Source organism: Rattus rattus, chromosome 1 (genome assembly GCF_011064425.1).
Source record: "Rattus rattus isolate New Zealand chromosome 1, Rrattus_CSIRO_v1, whole genome shotgun sequence".
Taxonomy (NCBI): Eukaryota; Metazoa; Chordata; class Mammalia; order Rodentia; family Muridae; genus Rattus; species Rattus rattus.
In genome coordinates this window covers 144,641,993-144,659,345 of record NC_046154.1, presented here as the reverse complement: position 1 = coordinate 144,659,345, position 17,353 = coordinate 144,641,993, and the positions used below count along the sequence as shown (strand labels likewise).

Sequence of the window (17,353 nt, the reverse complement as noted above, 5' to 3'; positions counted from 1 at the left end):
ATATTTCAAGGTATTCAGACCATCAAAAACCCTTGATATGGTTTCATATTACTGTGATTTCAATGCTGTGTCCCCACAAAACTCATGTGTGCCATCTAAGTCCTCAGTGAGAATAATCAGGAGGGACTCTGGGAAAGCAAAGGAGATTGCCCGAGGAAGTAAAGCCTCTTTCTTCTAGCTCACCGGCTGCAGCAGGGAGACCCCAACTTCGAAGAAGAGGCTTTGCTTGAATAACAAACCTTTCCCCGCCCCCACCCCCAGGAGACTGGTCTGTAACAGAGCGTAAGGAACAATTACCTTTGGAAGTCAATGGCTAAAAACCTACCTCCATAATGCTAGGCTGAGGAGGCTAAGGTGGGAGAGAGCTCTAAAACCAAAACCAACAGGCAAAGAACTAACTTCCCAAATGACCTGTGAGATTATTTTGTTAGTTGGCATGAAATAGTCCAATTGTTCAAAAGTCATATATTTAATAAGACAGAATATGGGAGAAAAGTTAAAATTGAAAATTAGATTTTTCCCCCGGAACCATATATATGTATGTATGTATGTATGGTATGTATGTATGTGTATATGTGTGTAAATATATATATATGTATATATATGTATGTGTGTATATATATGTATATGTGTGTATACATGTGTGTGTGTGTGTGTGTGTGTGTGTTAGTATAAAATATTTGGGTAATTCATTCCACCCATTTTTTTTTCTTTTTTTCGGAGCTGGGGACCGAACCCAGGGCCTTGCGTTTGCTAGGCAAGCGCTCTACCACTGAGCTAAATCCCCAACCCCCACCCAAATATTTTGACAAAGTCGTATACGTTTTTCTCCCACAAAAATAACTCATTTTAGTAGTTACTACTATAACCATTACTAGTTTTAATTTAAAATAACAACAGAAATTAGATGGTGATCATTAAACGTTTGCTAATTTTATTATATTACATAGGTCTGTATTTCTTGTGATCCAAAAAAACATCAAAAATCTAAAATTTCTTTTTAAAAATACAATATTACACTTTAATTTCTGGCAATTTAATTAAGGGATATTAGAGTAAAAAAAATCATGTATGTACAATTTTTGTTTTGATTCATAACCAACCAAAAACTCCGTTATTAAAGTAGAGATGACAGAAGTAGCCTGGATCCAGTTATGTACAGTGTAGGCGTAACATCTCACCTGTGAGGGAGATCCAGTGTACTGCATGCACACAAAGACTACCTGTCACACTGAAGCACCGCCTGTCCCCATCCTGCTGAACGTATTTTAGCCAAAGGGTACGAGAAATATTTCTCATTTGCCACATGCAAGGAAAGTTTGTTCTTAGCGCAGCTAAGCTAATGACGCTGTCCCCTTAAGGACCTGGGAAGCTGTCCTCCAGGAGCTGGAGTCCCCAGAAGCACCCTCTGAACCTAACATCTTACCATCGTGGGTGCAGATGGTAACCGGCAGGTTGTTCTGAACTACTTCTAAGACACATAGAGATAGCAAGAGGCATGTGTGCGCGTCAGAGATAGGGAATGCTCTGATTAGCATTCACAAGCCTCGTGCATGTCTGATCCCTGCACTGCAACACGAGTAATACTGAAAACGTTACACTCGATTACTGTTACCTTTTGTTGGAATGTGGTGGGGACACACACTCGCGCTGACCCAGACTTGCTGTTTTACTACTTAATTCACAACTAAGTAAACATTACAGAAGGCTACTTCTTTTCTGTCACTTTAAAAACATGATCAATTAAGAAGGCAGTTTTGAAATAGCTATCTGCAAAAACAGACACCAAGGTTTAGACCTACTAAACCTTCCAAGGGTCAGCAGGAACATAAATAGAAAACATTTCTAATATAAACACGTGACAGAGACATCTATGTTTGGCACCACCTAAAAAAATATCTGGTAGCATTTTATTACTTCTCAGTTCGTTGAGAATTCTAAAAATTCCTGGATGTTAAGTATTTTCTTTTCCTTTAGAGGAAAAGTGATCCATGGATGAGATCTGGGTATTCCAAAAGCAAATGGCTGCCTTCTGCTTTTTCTTATGGGGCTGCAAATGAGCGGTTGCGAATGCCCAGTAGCAGCCGGGGCGTCGGCTCATCTGCCTCTGTGCTGGCGTCCGACTAAGAAGCAAAGAGTAAATTATCATGGGAAGATAGGGTTTCATCATAAACCATCACAAACCATCATGTACCATTTGCATAGTTCCGCTATGATAAAAGGCATAGAATTACAGATATTAATACATCTTATCTTAACTGTAACAGACTATTAAAACAGTCTATCTTGGATGTGTTAGTGTAAACTTAACAGGAAAGAAAAACAGTCAATAGCAAAAAGTTATCTTTAAAAATAGGTTAATGCTAAGAATAATAGCTTTAAAATTTTGTTTAAAAATAAGCTTAATAAACAAGAATACAAATTTAAGTTCAAAACTTAGCTCTTTGAAATGCCCTATTATTTTTTGCATACAGCAGAAAATACGTATTTCATAGTTTTCACTGTTACATATAAAAATGAGGCACTGTTATACAAAGTTGAATATATTCACACAAATAAGTGTTTCCAGCTCTTCTGCAGGCTAGAGGTTGCTCCTCGGTTTCTGAATGACAGTGTTCACAAAAATAAGTCTTCTGAAGGAGGGGCGTAAGAAAAACCAACAAATGCATCGTCTGCCTCCAGAACACTGGCATTCACTATAGAATAGTCAGAAGACACGCACACGGAATAGGGCACCGTTTCTTCAGTGAAGACGGCATCGAAGTTTCTGATATCGTCTGGTCCAGCCTGAAACATCAAAAGCTTAGAATCACCACTTTAGCTTTTCTTTCAACTCAGTTCATTTTCCATTAATGCAGTTCATCAAAGTGTCTTTACGACTTTGTGCATTTTCCCCGGCAAGTTTAGATTTCCCCTGCGTTGTTATTCTGTTCCTCCTGTCCCCTTTACTGTTACAGTGAGACTTGTCTTTCTACTGTGAAGTAGGAAGAGTAGGAAGGTACAAGTAAGGAAGACCAGCGCAGCAGTTGCATATGTATACATCCATACCTTTCTCTCTATACATCACTGTCCCTATGTGCAGAGACAAGGCTCAGGGAGATCTCTAGGACAGTATTTTACTCTGGGCCTGACTGTTCAGTTTCTCAAGTCTGGATGGGTAGAGCTTTCTTAAGGAGCAGTGGGGCTGTTTTAGGTAAAGCCATGAAAGGTGGATCTGGGCTCTAAGGGAAGGTCAGGAAGCATTAGTGCAGACATCCTTAGCTGTACAGGCCTGAGGGCAGCTGCTGGGAAAGGAGTAAGGCAAACACTTACTTCCAAGGCAATGTCTCACTCAACGTAACATTGAACCTTCCCCTTCAGCGAGAAGGAAAACCTTTTCCTACAGATAGAACCTGAGATACAAACTCCAGCGATCTGCTTGGAAACACCATGCTAAACCTCCAGTCTCCACAGGGAAGCAAAAGCCTTTACGCTCCAGGACAAGAAGCCTGACTAAATTACACAGATAAAGACTCAGGGCAGAGAAAGGAACCCCCGGGTATCAGTTAGCCCAGTAAAAATACAAATTAATCAGACAACAGGGAATGAACACGAACTGTGTGATTCTTCCATATAAGAAAATCTCCCTCAGAGCACAAAGCACTCTAGGAATATCGCATTCAAGTCTTTAGAATTAATGGAATTTAAGATGAATTTTAAAAAAAGATTTTATTTAATGCATGTGAGTACACTGTAACTGTCTTCAGACACACCAGAAGAGGGCATCGGATCTCATTACAGATGGTTGGGAGCCACCATGTGGTTGCTGGGAATTGAACTCAGGACCTCTGGAAGAGCAGTCAGTGTTTTAAGCGCTGAGCCACCTCTCTAGCCCTAAGATACATTTTAAAGGGGCTGAAGAGATGGTTCAGTGGTTAAGAGCTGCTGGTAGACCCAGCTCAGCTCTTTCCCATGTCACTTTCTTTGTGTCAGCAAAAACACAAGGAAGGAACCCAGCAGCCACACTGGCCTGAGACTCCCAGTCTCACCCTTTCCTAACTTTCCCCATGCTCTTTTACTTAGTTCTGAACCAGCCTGCAGGAGTTCCTTCTCCCACCCCACACCCATTCCCCGAGGACTCTACCTTTTGGTACAGACCCTGCTTAGCCCTTTCTTGTAACCCTCTCTGCTGTTCCAAGGCCATTTCCATCCCTCCTGCCACACTGACTAGCAAAGGCTGTCTCTTCGAGGAACCCCACGGCAGCCACACTTACTCATGACCCAGAGAGCAACTGCAACCAAAGCCTTTACCCAACAAAGACAAGAACAGATGAGGACCCCTAGGAACACCTCAAGCACTGAACTCCAGATGCCTACGCCTGGAAGATATAAACACGAACAGCCAAGACAATGCACCTCTACCAGAATCCAGTCACCCTATCACTGCAGACCTGAAATGCAGTACAGCTGAAGCGCAAGACAGACTTCAAGATAGCAATTACGAACGTGCTCAGGGACTTCAGAAATGATGTGCATTTGGGTCTATTTTCATTTCACTACATACTGTCAGATAGACCAGCACCATTTATTGAAGATTCTTTCTTCTTTTCATTGTATATTTTTTGCTTCTTTGTCAAAGAGCAAATGTCCATAGGTGTGTGGGCTCATTTCTGGGTCTTCGGTTCTATCCCACTGATCTACCTGCCTGTCTCTGTCCCAATACCACGAAGCTCTGTAGTATAGCCTGAGGTCAGGGATGGTGATTCCCTCAGGAGTTCTTTTATTGTTAAGAATTATTTTTGCTATCCTGGGTTTTTTGTTTTTTCCATATGAAATTGAGAATTGCTCTCTTCACGTCAGTGAAGAATGGCCAAGAAGCACCTAAAGAAATGTTCAACATCCTTAGTCATCAGGGAAATGCAAATCAAAACAACCCTGAGATTCTACCTCACACCAGTCAGAATGGCTAAGATCAAAAACTCAGGTGACAGCAGATGCTGGTGAGGATGTGGAGAAAGAGGAACACTCCTCCATTGTTGGTGGGATTGCAGACTGGTACAACCATTCTGGAAATCAGTCTGGAGGTTCCTCAGAAAATTGGAAATGGATCTTCCTGAGGACCCAGCTATACCACTCTTGGGAATATACCCAACAGATGCCCCATCATGGCTCAGGGCCACATGCGCTACTATGTTCATAGCAGCCTTGTGATAGCCAGAAGCTGGAAATAGCCCAGATGTTCCACAACAGAAGAAAAAACACAGAAAATGTGATTCATTTACAAAATGGAATACTATTCAGCTATTAAGAACGAGGACGTCATGAGTTTTGTAGGCAAATGGATGGAACTAGAAAATATCCTGAGTAAGTTAACTCAGACCCAAAAGGACACGCACGATATGTACTTTCTAGTAAGTGGATATCAGCCAAAGAAGTATGGAATACCCAGGATATAATCCACAGAACTCAAGAAGGTTAACAAGCCAAAGGGTCCAAGTGAGGATGATTCGATCTCACTTGGGAGGGAGAAGAAAGCAATCATGGGGGCAGAGGAAGGGAGGGACCTGAGTGGGAGAGCGGAGGGGGAGGGGAAAAGGAGAACATGATCAGGTATTGGAGGAGGGGGAGAGGAGTGAAGCCCTGAGGACCAGCAGAATAATGGAAACAGGCAACCTCAAGGAGTGGAAGGTGGGAAGACCCTCTAGACTGTACCAGAGACCTAGGAGGTGAGAGACTCTCAGGTCTCAAAGGGAGGGACCTTAGATGAAATGCCTAACAGTGGGAAGAGGGAACTCACAGAGTCCACCTCCAGCAGAAAGACAGGGCATCAAGTGGAGGGATGGGGTCGCCATCCCACAGTCAAAAACTCTTGACCCAGAATTGTCCCTGGATAAAAGAGATGCAGAGACAAAAATGGAGAAGACACTGGGGGAAAGGGGGTCCATCTCAGGGAGAGGTTCTAAGGCTTGATACTATTACTGATGCTGTGGTGAGTCTAGCATAGCTGTCCTCCGAGAGGCACAACAAGCAGCTGACTGAGAGAAGCAGATACACCCAACCAAAGGACTGAAGTCGGGGACTCCTGTGGTTGAATTAGGGAAAGGGTGGAAGAAGCTGAGGAGGAGGGTAACCCCATAGGAAGACCAACAGTATCAACTAACCAAGACCCATCAGATCTCTCAGACACCAAGCCACCAAACACAGGCAGCACACAGCAGAGGACGACCTGGTTTGGCCTCAGTGAGAGAAGATGTACCTGACCATCGAGAAACTTGAGGCCCTGGGGAATGGGGAGGCCTGGCAGGGGTGGAGGCCAGGGTGGTGGGTCATCCTCTTGGAGACAGGGGGAAGGAGGGATGGGATAAGGAACCATCAGAGGGCAGACTGGGAGGAGGGTAACGAATGGGCTATAAAAATAAAAGCAATAAATGAACGAAAATTTAAAGAGACATGAATTATCATATGAATATGAGATTATGAATAAATCCCTCAATAAAGTCTGTAAAAATACAAACAGTTGAATAAAATAATGAAATAACTCAAGACGTGAAAGTATAATTTAAGAAAAACAATCAATAAAGTGATTAAACTGAAATAAAACAAATTAAAAAATTTAGGAAGTCAAACAAAACTTACCTCAGAGGTTAAGTCCTACCAACTATTGTATAATGGTTTTCTCCAAGATTGAAATACTCTACAGAAAAATCTCTTCAGCCGACAAGTAAACAAATAGCTTCAGGAAATACCTGAAACTCATCAAATTAGCTAGCTCCCATCCCTATCCACCTCCACCAAGCAAAGATTGTGACACACCAGAGAAGCTGCCTGGAAGGAGAAACCAGCCCCCTACCTGGAAGAGGTTTAGACCAAGTGAGTCACTGGAAGGGACGCTCTCTAACCTGTGAAGTGACTGCAGGCTGTGAAGTGACTGCATTGTAGTGTGCTCCAGGTTCCCAGATTTTGTGAGATGTCACCTGTGCTGGGGTGTGCTCTGGTAATGTAGCTATCTGAGTAATTTCTGCTCCTACAAGTACCCCTCAGCCATATTCCTGTAAGTAACACCAATAAAACTTATTGGCTCCCCAAGTTGGACTTTGGTGGCATTTGTTCCTTGGTTTATCATGGGCTTCCTATCTGGGGTGAGTGTGTTGTTGGTCTCCCTGCAAAAAAGACCTGCTACACAATATTAACGTTAACACAGTACAAGACATGGAAGAGTCTTGGGTGTTGAGGATGAAGTAGAAAAAAAGATAACTCAAATGTTAAATCTAAAAAAAAAAAATACAGCCAGAAAATGTGCAGGAAATCTGGGAAACTATGAAAAGACCAAATCTACAAATAATATGCATAGAGAATAAACCCAAGTCAAATACAGAAAATAATTTTAAGAAAATAATAGATGATGATTTGTTCAATGTAAAGGAGGTGCCAGGCTGGGTGGTGGTGAAACACTCCTTTAATCCCAGCATGCCGGCATGTCAGTCTCTGAGTTTGTGGTCAGCCTGGTCCACAGAGTGAGTCACAAGACAGCCAGGGCTACCCAGCAAAACGGTCTTGACAAACTAACTAAACTAACCGATCAACTAACCAAATGACTTCAGATAAAGAAGTAGGCGCCAAGACCTCGAGACTCTACAGTGTCTAAGACCTTGTGACTCTACAGTGTCCAAGACCTCGTGACTCTACAGTGTCTAAGACCTCGTGACTATGCAGTGTCTAAGACCTCGTGACTCTACAGTGTCTAAGACCTTGTGACTCTACAGTGTCCAAGACCTCGAGACTCTACAGTGTCTAAGACCTCGTGACTATGCAGTGTCTAAGACCTCGAGACTCTATACAGTGTCTAAGACCTCGTGACTCTACAGTGTCTAAGACGTGACTATGCAGTGTCTAAGACCTCGTGACTATGCAGTGTCTAAGACCTCGTGACTATGCAGTGTCTAAGACCTCGTGACTATGCAGTGTCTAAGACCTCGTGACTCTACAGTGTCTAAGACCTCGTGACTCTACAGTGTCTAAGACCTCGTGACTCTACAGTGTCTAAGACCTCGTGACTATGCAGTGTCTAAGACCTCGTGACTATGCAGTGTCTAAGACCTCGTGACTATGCAGTGTCTAAGACCTCGTGACTCTGCAGTGTCTAAGACCTCGTGACTCTACAGTGTCTAAGACCTCGTGACTCTACAGTGTCTAAGACCTCGTGACTCTACAGTGTCTAAGACCTCGTGACTCTACAGTGTCCAAGACCTCGTGACTGTACAGTGTCTAAGACCTCGTGACTATGCAGTGTCTAAGACCTCGTGACTCTACAGTGTCTAAGACCTCGTGACTATGCAGTGTCTAAGACCTCGTGACTATGCAGTGTCTAAGACCTCGTGACTCTGCAGTGTCTAAGACCTCGTGACTATGCAGTGTCTAAGACCTCGTGACTCTACAGTGTCCAAGACCTCGTGACTCTACAGTGTCTAAGACCTCGAGACTATGCAGTGTCTAAGACCTCGAGACTCTACAGTGTCTAGGGACTTGAGACTACATAGGTTTAGGGCCCAGGGGAAAGTCTAATACTATTATTCTGCTAAAGGAACGAAGCAATAAAAATGACTCCTGATGTCATACTGCTATATCCACAGATCAGCACCTTTTTATCCGATATCAGGGAAGTCTCTTCTTGGAGCAGACAGGAGCTAACAGAGAGACCCACAAGTGGACAATGTGCAGAGGGAGAGACTTTGAAGCACTCGGTCCTAAACGAGGTATCTTCGTTAAAGGCGCCCTGACTCCCACGAAGGCACAGGGGTACATGTGGGGGAGGAGGCAGAAAGGTCTTAAGAGTTGAGGGTCATGGATGACGATAAGGAAACAGGGCCTTCTGGACACAACACGACTGACGCCCATATGAACTGACTATGGCGGCATGCAGAAAGCTTGCACGAGTTCAAGCCAGATGGGGTCCCGGCTCAGCGAGGGGGAATGGACATGGGTTCCCACCCCGACCCAAGGAGCTATCTGCATTTGATACCCACTGGCAAGGGAAGAAAGATCAGCTTCCTCCAGCGGAATCTTTCTGGGTATATATGACGCCGTTCAGGCAGGCGTCATACCCGGGAGCAGATGGCCAACACGAAACTCATTCGGTGGCAGTGTGTAGGCTTTCTGTCTCCTTTTGCTTTGGGCATTTTTTAAAATGTATTTATTTTTTTGTCTTGTTGATCTTTAGTTTCCTTATTTTGATTTCCATTTGTTCCACTGTGTTTGTGTACTTTGCTTTTTTTTTTGTTTTTGTGGCATTTCTTTTCTTTTAGTTTTTGTAGCTCTGGTTGTCCTGGAACTTGCTCTGTAGACCATGCGGGCCTCAAACTCAGATATATGCCTGCCTCTGCCTCCTGAGTGCTGGGATTAAAGGTGTGCACCATTATGCTCAGCTGACTACATACTGTTAGGAGGGAGAACATAAAGTTGGGTGGGAAGGAAGTGGGTAGGATCTGAAAGGAAACGGGGAAGGGAAAAACATGATCAAAATATATCACTGGCTACTCTTCTAGAGGACCGGGGTTCAATTCCTAGCACCTACATGGTGGCTCACGACATTCTGTAACTCCAGTCCTAAGAGATTTGACACCGTCTTCTGGCCTCCATGAACACATATACACATCCAGGTAAATACCCATACATGAAAGAAAAATAAAATATCGAAAAAATAGTATTACAGAGGATCCATGTTTGGTTCCTAGCATCTACATCAGATGGCTCGCAATGGCTTTAACTCCAGTTTCATGGGATCCAACGCCCTCTTTTAGCCTCAGCAGGGGACATGAACATATGTGGTGCTTAAATGCATACTGAAGACACACCCCCTACACACACACACCCACCCCAAGTAAATATTTTAGAATCCTTTCAGATCTGGGGCTTTATCCCAGTGGTAGAGCATCTGCCTCAGCACCCCCCATGCCACTGTGCTCATAACACAGACACCACTAACACAGAGCCTTTTCTCTATACATTTGTTTTCTCTTCAGTGAGGAATGAGGATGGAGCCTCCCTAACCCCCAGAGTGAAAATCAGGACCAGAACTCTCCTTAACAGAGTAGTCATTTCTGCAACTATCAATTCTGAAGTACATGAAGTAAGTCAGGGTACAAATATTGATTGTTGGAGGGTATTTTATACCCAGTATGCACAGAGTCTAGCTTTAATCAAGCCAGAGTATACAGAGTAACATTACTTTGAAAACATTGGCCTGGTCACATTTGTGTCATCCCAGCACGGGGAGGTGTGGACAATCAGGTTCCTGGGCTCACTGGACAGCCAGTGAGAGCCTTTGTCTCACAACATAAGACACCAAGGATTTGCTCTGCCCTTCACACACGAATGTGCACAGATGTGCGTGCACACCCATGAGGACACACAGCAACTCTGGAGCCACACCCAGATTTGCATATTGGTGCTGTCACTTCTCATCTATCTGTGACTGTCTGTCTGCTAATTTATAAACAGATACACTAACAAGGGCACAACAGTAGTGAGTTTGCAGCTCATCTGAGGGGCAGGTTATGCTAACAGCTAAACACAAAATACGTATGTCCAGGAAGGAAGCTGCCCGTGGTCACTAACATTATTACCAACCTCCTGATGAATATCAACAGTCTATCTATTACCTCGTTGATTCCTAAAACTTTACATGCTGCTAATTCTGTCAAATACTTCTCTGATCGGCTTTTGGCTTAAAAAACACACCTTCAGGTACACTGCTTTCATCGGCAGATCTAACAAGGCTAGCTACTATGAACATTTGAATAATACTTTCAGTATTTCCTAGAAGAGATAGGACAATTTATATTTCCATGAAAAGAGGACCCAAGTGCAGCTCTCCAGGACCTACGTCAGGATCTGAGCAGCAGAGATGCAGACAGGTGGATCCCTGCAGCCAACTGGCAGGCCAGCCCAGCTGAAATGAGTCGGCTCAGGGTCAGGGGCAGAGCCTGTCTCAAAGACTAAAGTGGGCAAGACTGTGGAGGATGCTTCAACCTCTGGTCTATACACGCACATGCACACACACACAGATACACCCACCCAAGTGTGTGTACGTACAACACACACACACACACACACACACACACACACACACACACACACCTATACACAGACATTTATTTGGAAATAACTGCACTTGAATTTACTATGTACCGGTGATGACGACCACCTTGGCTTCCATCTACTAAGAGCATCCTTTTGACCTTTGCAAAGAAGCACTCATAATTACTATGCGGGAAGATGTTTAATGTAACTGTGGTCTTACTGGTCGCCTTCAAGTTTCAGCTGCTTTCTTCTTTTCAGTTTTTGTGCAACGCTAGGCAAGTCCTCTACCACTGAGCCGGACACCTCTCAGTGACAGAACACACAGATCCTTAGGTGCTGGCTCCTATTGCTCCAGTTGGCTGTGGGGATCCATTCCCAAAATCCTAACGAACTTAGGTCTAGGTTTTACTATGGTAGAAAAAATACATACTTACCACATTAGGGTTAAAAGGCGGTGGGATCTTTTTTTGTACAAGGTCAGTCCAGCTGAGTGACTCAAAAAAAGGATGATTCTGGATTTCAAGCTAGAATATTAAAAAAAAAATTTTTTTTTAGTAATCACAAAAATGTAAGTATTCATTGAAGAATGGTACAAGCTTAAGCTACTTCCCCTTGCCACTCGGTGTTTTGAGTGGGATATTTAGGTCCCTCTTGGTCATGGGCCCTGAAAAGGCAGCTATTTAGAGCCAGCTCCTTGTACATAAGTAATGTCACTTTCACAGACAGACAGACAGACACACACACACACACAGAGACAGACACAGACACACACAGACACACACAGACACAGAGACAGAGACAGACACAGACACACACACAGAGACAGACACAGACACACACAGACACACAGACACAGAGACACACAGACACAGACACACACACACACACACACACACACACACTTTCCCAACAGGTTAGAAACAAGGTTATCAATTCTGCCCTAAATACTTCATGGAGTTTTAAAACATGAGCATAAAAACATGGACATGAAAACGTTACAAAGAGTCGAAGTCTTACACAGGGGACCGATGTGAAAGCCATGGGAAGAGGCCTGCTTCCTCCAGGCACACCACTGCCGAGCCAGTCCTGGCTCTAAAACACTTATACAGTCAGCGTCAACCACCGAAGCTTGTGGGTAAGAAAAAACTTCCTAAAGAAAGTGATGTCTGAAGTGGGCACTTCTAATTTCATTTGTGTGTGTGTGTGTGTGTGTGTGTGTGTGCTGTGTGCACGAGTGTGTGTGCAGATGCCCACAGAGGTCAGACGGAGAATCAGATTCCTTGAAGCTGGTGTTGCAGGGGTTTGAGCCACTCAGCGTGTGTGCTGAAAATTAAACTCTGCTCCTTTTATTTCTTAAAAAACAAAATCAAAAAATAAAATGACACAGGACTATTGACTTCTAAAAGCTATATTAAGAACTAACCAGACAGTAAGTAAATAATAAGTAAGTAAAAAAAATCAATGGATGAATGGAGATTGTTTCTGACAACAGGAAACCAGTGAAAAGGTTAGTTTGGTTGAGAAAGTGAGTCCTACAGTACAGAGAAGGAATGTTCTCATTCACGTTCTTATTCTCTCATATCCCCTCCCCCATGGTTGGTTAAATATGGAAGTTGGTAAGAAAGTTCAATGAGATCTGTTTCTGAGACTTGTGGCCAGAATAATCAAATGGAAAATAAAGGCACTTCATGTGAAAAGGGACACAGAAAATCAGCCAAGATTTCTTTCTTTTTTTTCTAAGACAGGGTTTCTCTGTGAGGCCCTGGCTGTCCTGGAACTCATTCTGTAGACCGGGCTGGCCCTGAATTCAAAGATCTGCCTGCCTCTGCCTCCCGACTGTTGGGATTAAAGATGTGCACCACCACTGCCCAGCTAAGATTTCAATTTTTTTGACATGTAATGTGAAATTCTAGTTTTAGAGAGAGTTTATGTGGTGCGTGTATGTGTGTGTGTGTGTGTGTGTGTGTGTGTGTGTGAGAGAGAGAGAGAGAGAGAGAGAGAGAGAGAGAGAGAGAGAGAGAGAGAGAGAGAGAGGGTCAGAGGAAATGCTTTGTGTTTTTCTGTTGCTCTAGAGCTGATTCTTAGACACAGTTTTTCACTGTTGATTCAACTATTTGGGTTGGTCAATCCTGGAGACCCTTCCATTTCTCCCTCTCCAGTAGGGGTTACAGAAGCATGTACTCTGCTTCTCACATGGGTCCTGGGGATCTGATGCAGGCCTCAGACTTGCTCAGCAAGTGCTTCACCAACCGAGTCATCTCCCAAGTCAGGATTTCAATTATAACGTGCGCTGGCCAACGTACTGAGAAACTGAGGCTGCAGTACAAAGACAGCAGACACGGTGATTCTGAGGAGTTTGCAAGCGGGCTCTGGACTGAAGGTAGCTAAAGCCACTGCACCAAGAAGAGGGTATGAGGATAACCACAATGCAGTACAGAGACAACATGGGACTGAGGAAGATCTGGACAGTTTACCCAGCAGAGCACAGAGGAGAGCCTAGAAATCTAACAGGCAAGTAGAGGGGTTTGTGCGTTTCAGCAAAGGCCTGGAACTAAATGGTTCTAAGAGAAAGCTGAGGGATACAATGTTAAACTTCATGTTTTGTTACCAAATGAAGCAAAACACAAGGCAGCAGGTGTTTGTGCAAAGGCGCACACTAGTCCCAGGCAAGACTGGGGCCCAGGACAGCGGTGGAGAGACCTTCTCCACGGCAGCAGGAATATGATGCAGATGCAGTTCAGGCTACGCTCATAGTACAGAGGTACAGAGCGGAGTCAGCCCCACTCACTCACACACACAGTGGTTACATCCCAGTCAAACAGAAGGCAAGATCATCTGCCGGAAGAGCTGTGCCGGCCAATACAAACATTCCCCAAAGCTTGAAGAAATACAAACATTTACTTTTTTGGTGTGTTACTGTTTCATTTTTACAGTTTTGGGGATCAAAGCCAGGACCTCACTACACACTAAACACATTATTCCACTGAGGTATAATTTTAGCTTACATTACTGTTCTAAAGAGAGTAAACTACCCAACATCCTCAGGTTGTTTCTGTTGGAGCATCGGCAGAACTCCCTGGCTTACTGTAGCAGTGAGGTGCACGGGAGGCTCACGACTACCATGCAGGAGACTGCACTGTATCTGCCCCTACCTGATGTTTTCCTCAGCTCTGTTCAGCAGCCCAGGACACGGCACTGAACTTACGGTTGCAATTTCTGACTAGCACTACAGAAGATGATTTCTGACTGGCACTACCGAAGGATGGAGGAGGTATGAACGCTAACAAGACTGAGAGAGACAAAGACAGAACGACCCACTGAACAGCGAAGGGGCGGGCGGGAGGGCAGGAGCAGAAGCAGCCACTCAGTTCAAGTTGAAGGCTGAAAACAGCCTCCAAGATTTTTCTGGAAAAGACCATGTTTCTCACTAGTCTGTGAATTTGCTGTCATTAATATATTGATAAAATCCCTGATCTGCAACAATGGGCAGATCCCACAACTATCTCAAGGAGGTGCCAGCAAATTCTTCACACAGCGAAAAGTAATCCTCGAGAATTTACTATTGTTTAGTGTGTACGGATATTCTGCCTGCATGTATGTGTGCACCACGTGCATGCAATACACCTGGAAGCCAGGGAGGGCCTTGGACTGCCAGGAATTGCAGGTGCAGATGATGATGACCTGCTCGTGTGCTGGGGCAGGGAGTGGGGGTGGGGTCAAACATGGTTCTCTGCAAAAGCAAGCAGTGCTCTGAACCATTGAGCTACTGCTCTAGCCCCTTACATTTCTCTTAAGGAAAATAATTTAAACCCCAACAAAAGCTTACGGTGGTTTGTGTCCTAAGTTTGTACTGTTTAGCAGCAGAAATTTTTATTTCTAGGTTGGGTGTGGTGGTGCACTACTGTAATCCCAGCACCTGAGAGGCAGAGGCAGGGGGATTACCACTAGTTTGAGGTTAGTTTGCACATCACAGACTTTTTCTCAAAATAAACAGTAACAGCAAAATACAAAAAATAAAACATCTGGACACAATACACATTTCTAATCCTAGCACTCAGGAGGCTGAGGTAGGGACATTAGATGTTGAACTAAGGAGTAAAACTTTCTTCCAAAATAAAGTTAAACTGACCAAAAAAAAATCAAAGTAGTTAAATGTACTATACGACACACCATTAAAAAGAGGGCAAATGGGTTGGGGATTTGGCTCAGTGGTAGAGCACTTGCCTGGGGGCAAGCGCAAGGCCCTGGGTTCGGGTCCCCAGCTCAAAAAATAGAGAATAGAAAAGAGGAAAAAAAAAAAAAAAGAGGGCAAATGAAAGCCATAAGTAGCAGGGTATAAAAGCTGGATGCAGAACTAAGTTAAAGTAAATGACCACTACCAGAAACTGGAGACAAGAATCCCCTATCTGCCCTGACTCTGTCATAGCTATTTCTCTAAATACCAATAAAATAAGGATTTATCTCCAAATTGTAAGTAAGTCTAACAACTGGTATGCAGAAACATGATACATACAAAGTCTTCTTTGGCACCAAGTCGATTTTGTCTGTTTTTTTCTAGGAGTTCCTCCAGGATGGACCAGGCTGTGAGGCTCACTCCTGGTCTCAAGTTCAGGGGCTTGTGAAGAATGTTGTCATACATTTCCGCAACATCTCGGCAGTAAAAAGGGGGCTGGGAAAATTTAAAAAAAGCAAAACAGCACAAGAGGTTAGTGAGTTACGTGAAAATGGTTTAAAAGATGTTAGGCTGTTGAGTGAGGATAACCTTCAATCCCAGCACTCGGAAGGCAGAGGCAGTTGGATAACTCTGAGTTCCAGCAAGGGCTCCATGGTGAATTTCAGGCCAGGTAGGACCACACCGTAAAATACTGTGTCCCAAAAGAAAAGCTGTTGGACTTGACTTTGGTCTTCAGAGAGGAGCTGGGTCTTGAGGGATGCAGAAACTCATGGCCCTCTGAGCATGCAGACATCAATAAAGTATGGCAAAGAGATTTTTAAAGCCTAATGCACCATCGAGCTGAATTAGTGTTCGCTGGGTGGGACAGTGGTTTTACTCGCTCTCTGTAGACTGCTTTTAAATCACTTACTTGTAATAGTGTGTTTTACAAAAGTAATGATGGGCTGGCTGTACCTGCTGTGGTGGTTTGAGTAAGAGTCTACGTCCCACCCTCAACGCACAGGCTCCTATGCCTGAATGTCTGGTCACCAGGAAGCAGTACTATGAGAGGGATTAGAAGGACTAGGAAGTGTGACTGCTGGTGGAAGTGTGTCACTGGGACGTGGGACGTGGGACGTGGAGGTTTTAAAAGCCCATGCAGGTCACCTGTCTCTTTGTGTATCTTGGCCTGTGAATCAGGACACAGCTCTCAGCTATTGCTCTGGAGCCATAGTCCTCACCATGGCGATACTGAGCTAAGCCTCTGAACTGTCAACAAGCCCCACACTAAATGGCTTCCTTTACAAGAGTTGCCTTGTCATGGTGTCTCTTCAGTCAGAGAACAGTGACTGGGACACACAGGTATGATGACAGTTACGGGGAACAGGCATTCCAGACAGATCGAATATCGAGTATCAAACGATTTAAGATTTGAGACCAGAGTCATCAAAAAACAGATGGAAATCTGAAGACACCGTTCCTTCATAAGTGTATGTGACATTACAGTTTGGGGAGAATGCCTTATATACAGTTAATTATCTAGCTGGAAGTTTTGAAATAAAAATAATATTTAGAGTTAATGGAGTTTATGGCTCTGTCAATTTCTAGGGTTGTTTTTTTGTAAGAAAGTTAAAACAAAACAAAACAAAACAAAAACAAAACAAATAAACAAAAAAACCCCAAAATTTTTGCTTTTTAAAATATAACATATAACCTTATTTTATACTTTCAAAGTCCTTCAAAGAAATACAAAGGATTCTGAAGTATCTAGATGACAATCAGTGGCTAAATAAAGTTAAAGGTATGAAGTAGTTATCTGATGTCCATTGTCATTAGCATTACTTAAAAGGTAGCTTTTAACAAGCTATCCACAGTTGAGGGAAGGGCAGTGGTACCTCTCTTTATTCTGTGCAATTTGGAGTGTGTTGAACTTTATTGAGTTCCAGCTTATAGGACTCCTCTGGCCCCTTTCTCTCCCCCCTCCCTCCCCCTTCCTTCTCCCTCCCCCTTTCCTCAGCTGATGAGCATTTAGCACCAGCACTGTCTGCTACCTCAGAGGTCACTGCATGGGGCTGTTGAATAATACTTAGAGACCACAAAAATTATCGAGAAAGCAATCCAAATGTTTCGTATTTCAAATGG

At 43.7% G+C, this 17,353-nt stretch overlaps 1 protein-coding gene across 1 annotated transcript in view; it reads right to left on the bottom strand.

The window, feature by feature from the left end:
* Window positions 1–911: 911 nt before the first annotated feature.
* Window positions 912–17,353, bottom strand: part of LOC116903850 (serine/threonine-protein kinase Sgk3) — a 62,693-nt gene continuing 46,251 nt past the window's right edge. The window contains exons 15-17 of the mRNA XM_032906585.1: window positions 15,572–15,727; window positions 11,493–11,582; window positions 912–2,787 (exon numbers count right to left, since the gene is read on the bottom strand). Of these exons, the coding sequence (XP_032762476.1) occupies window positions 2,617–2,787; window positions 11,493–11,582; window positions 15,572–15,727 (417 nt within the window). The 3' untranslated portion in view covers window positions 912–2,616. The remainder of the gene's footprint in view (window positions 2,788–11,492; window positions 11,583–15,571; window positions 15,728–17,353) is intronic.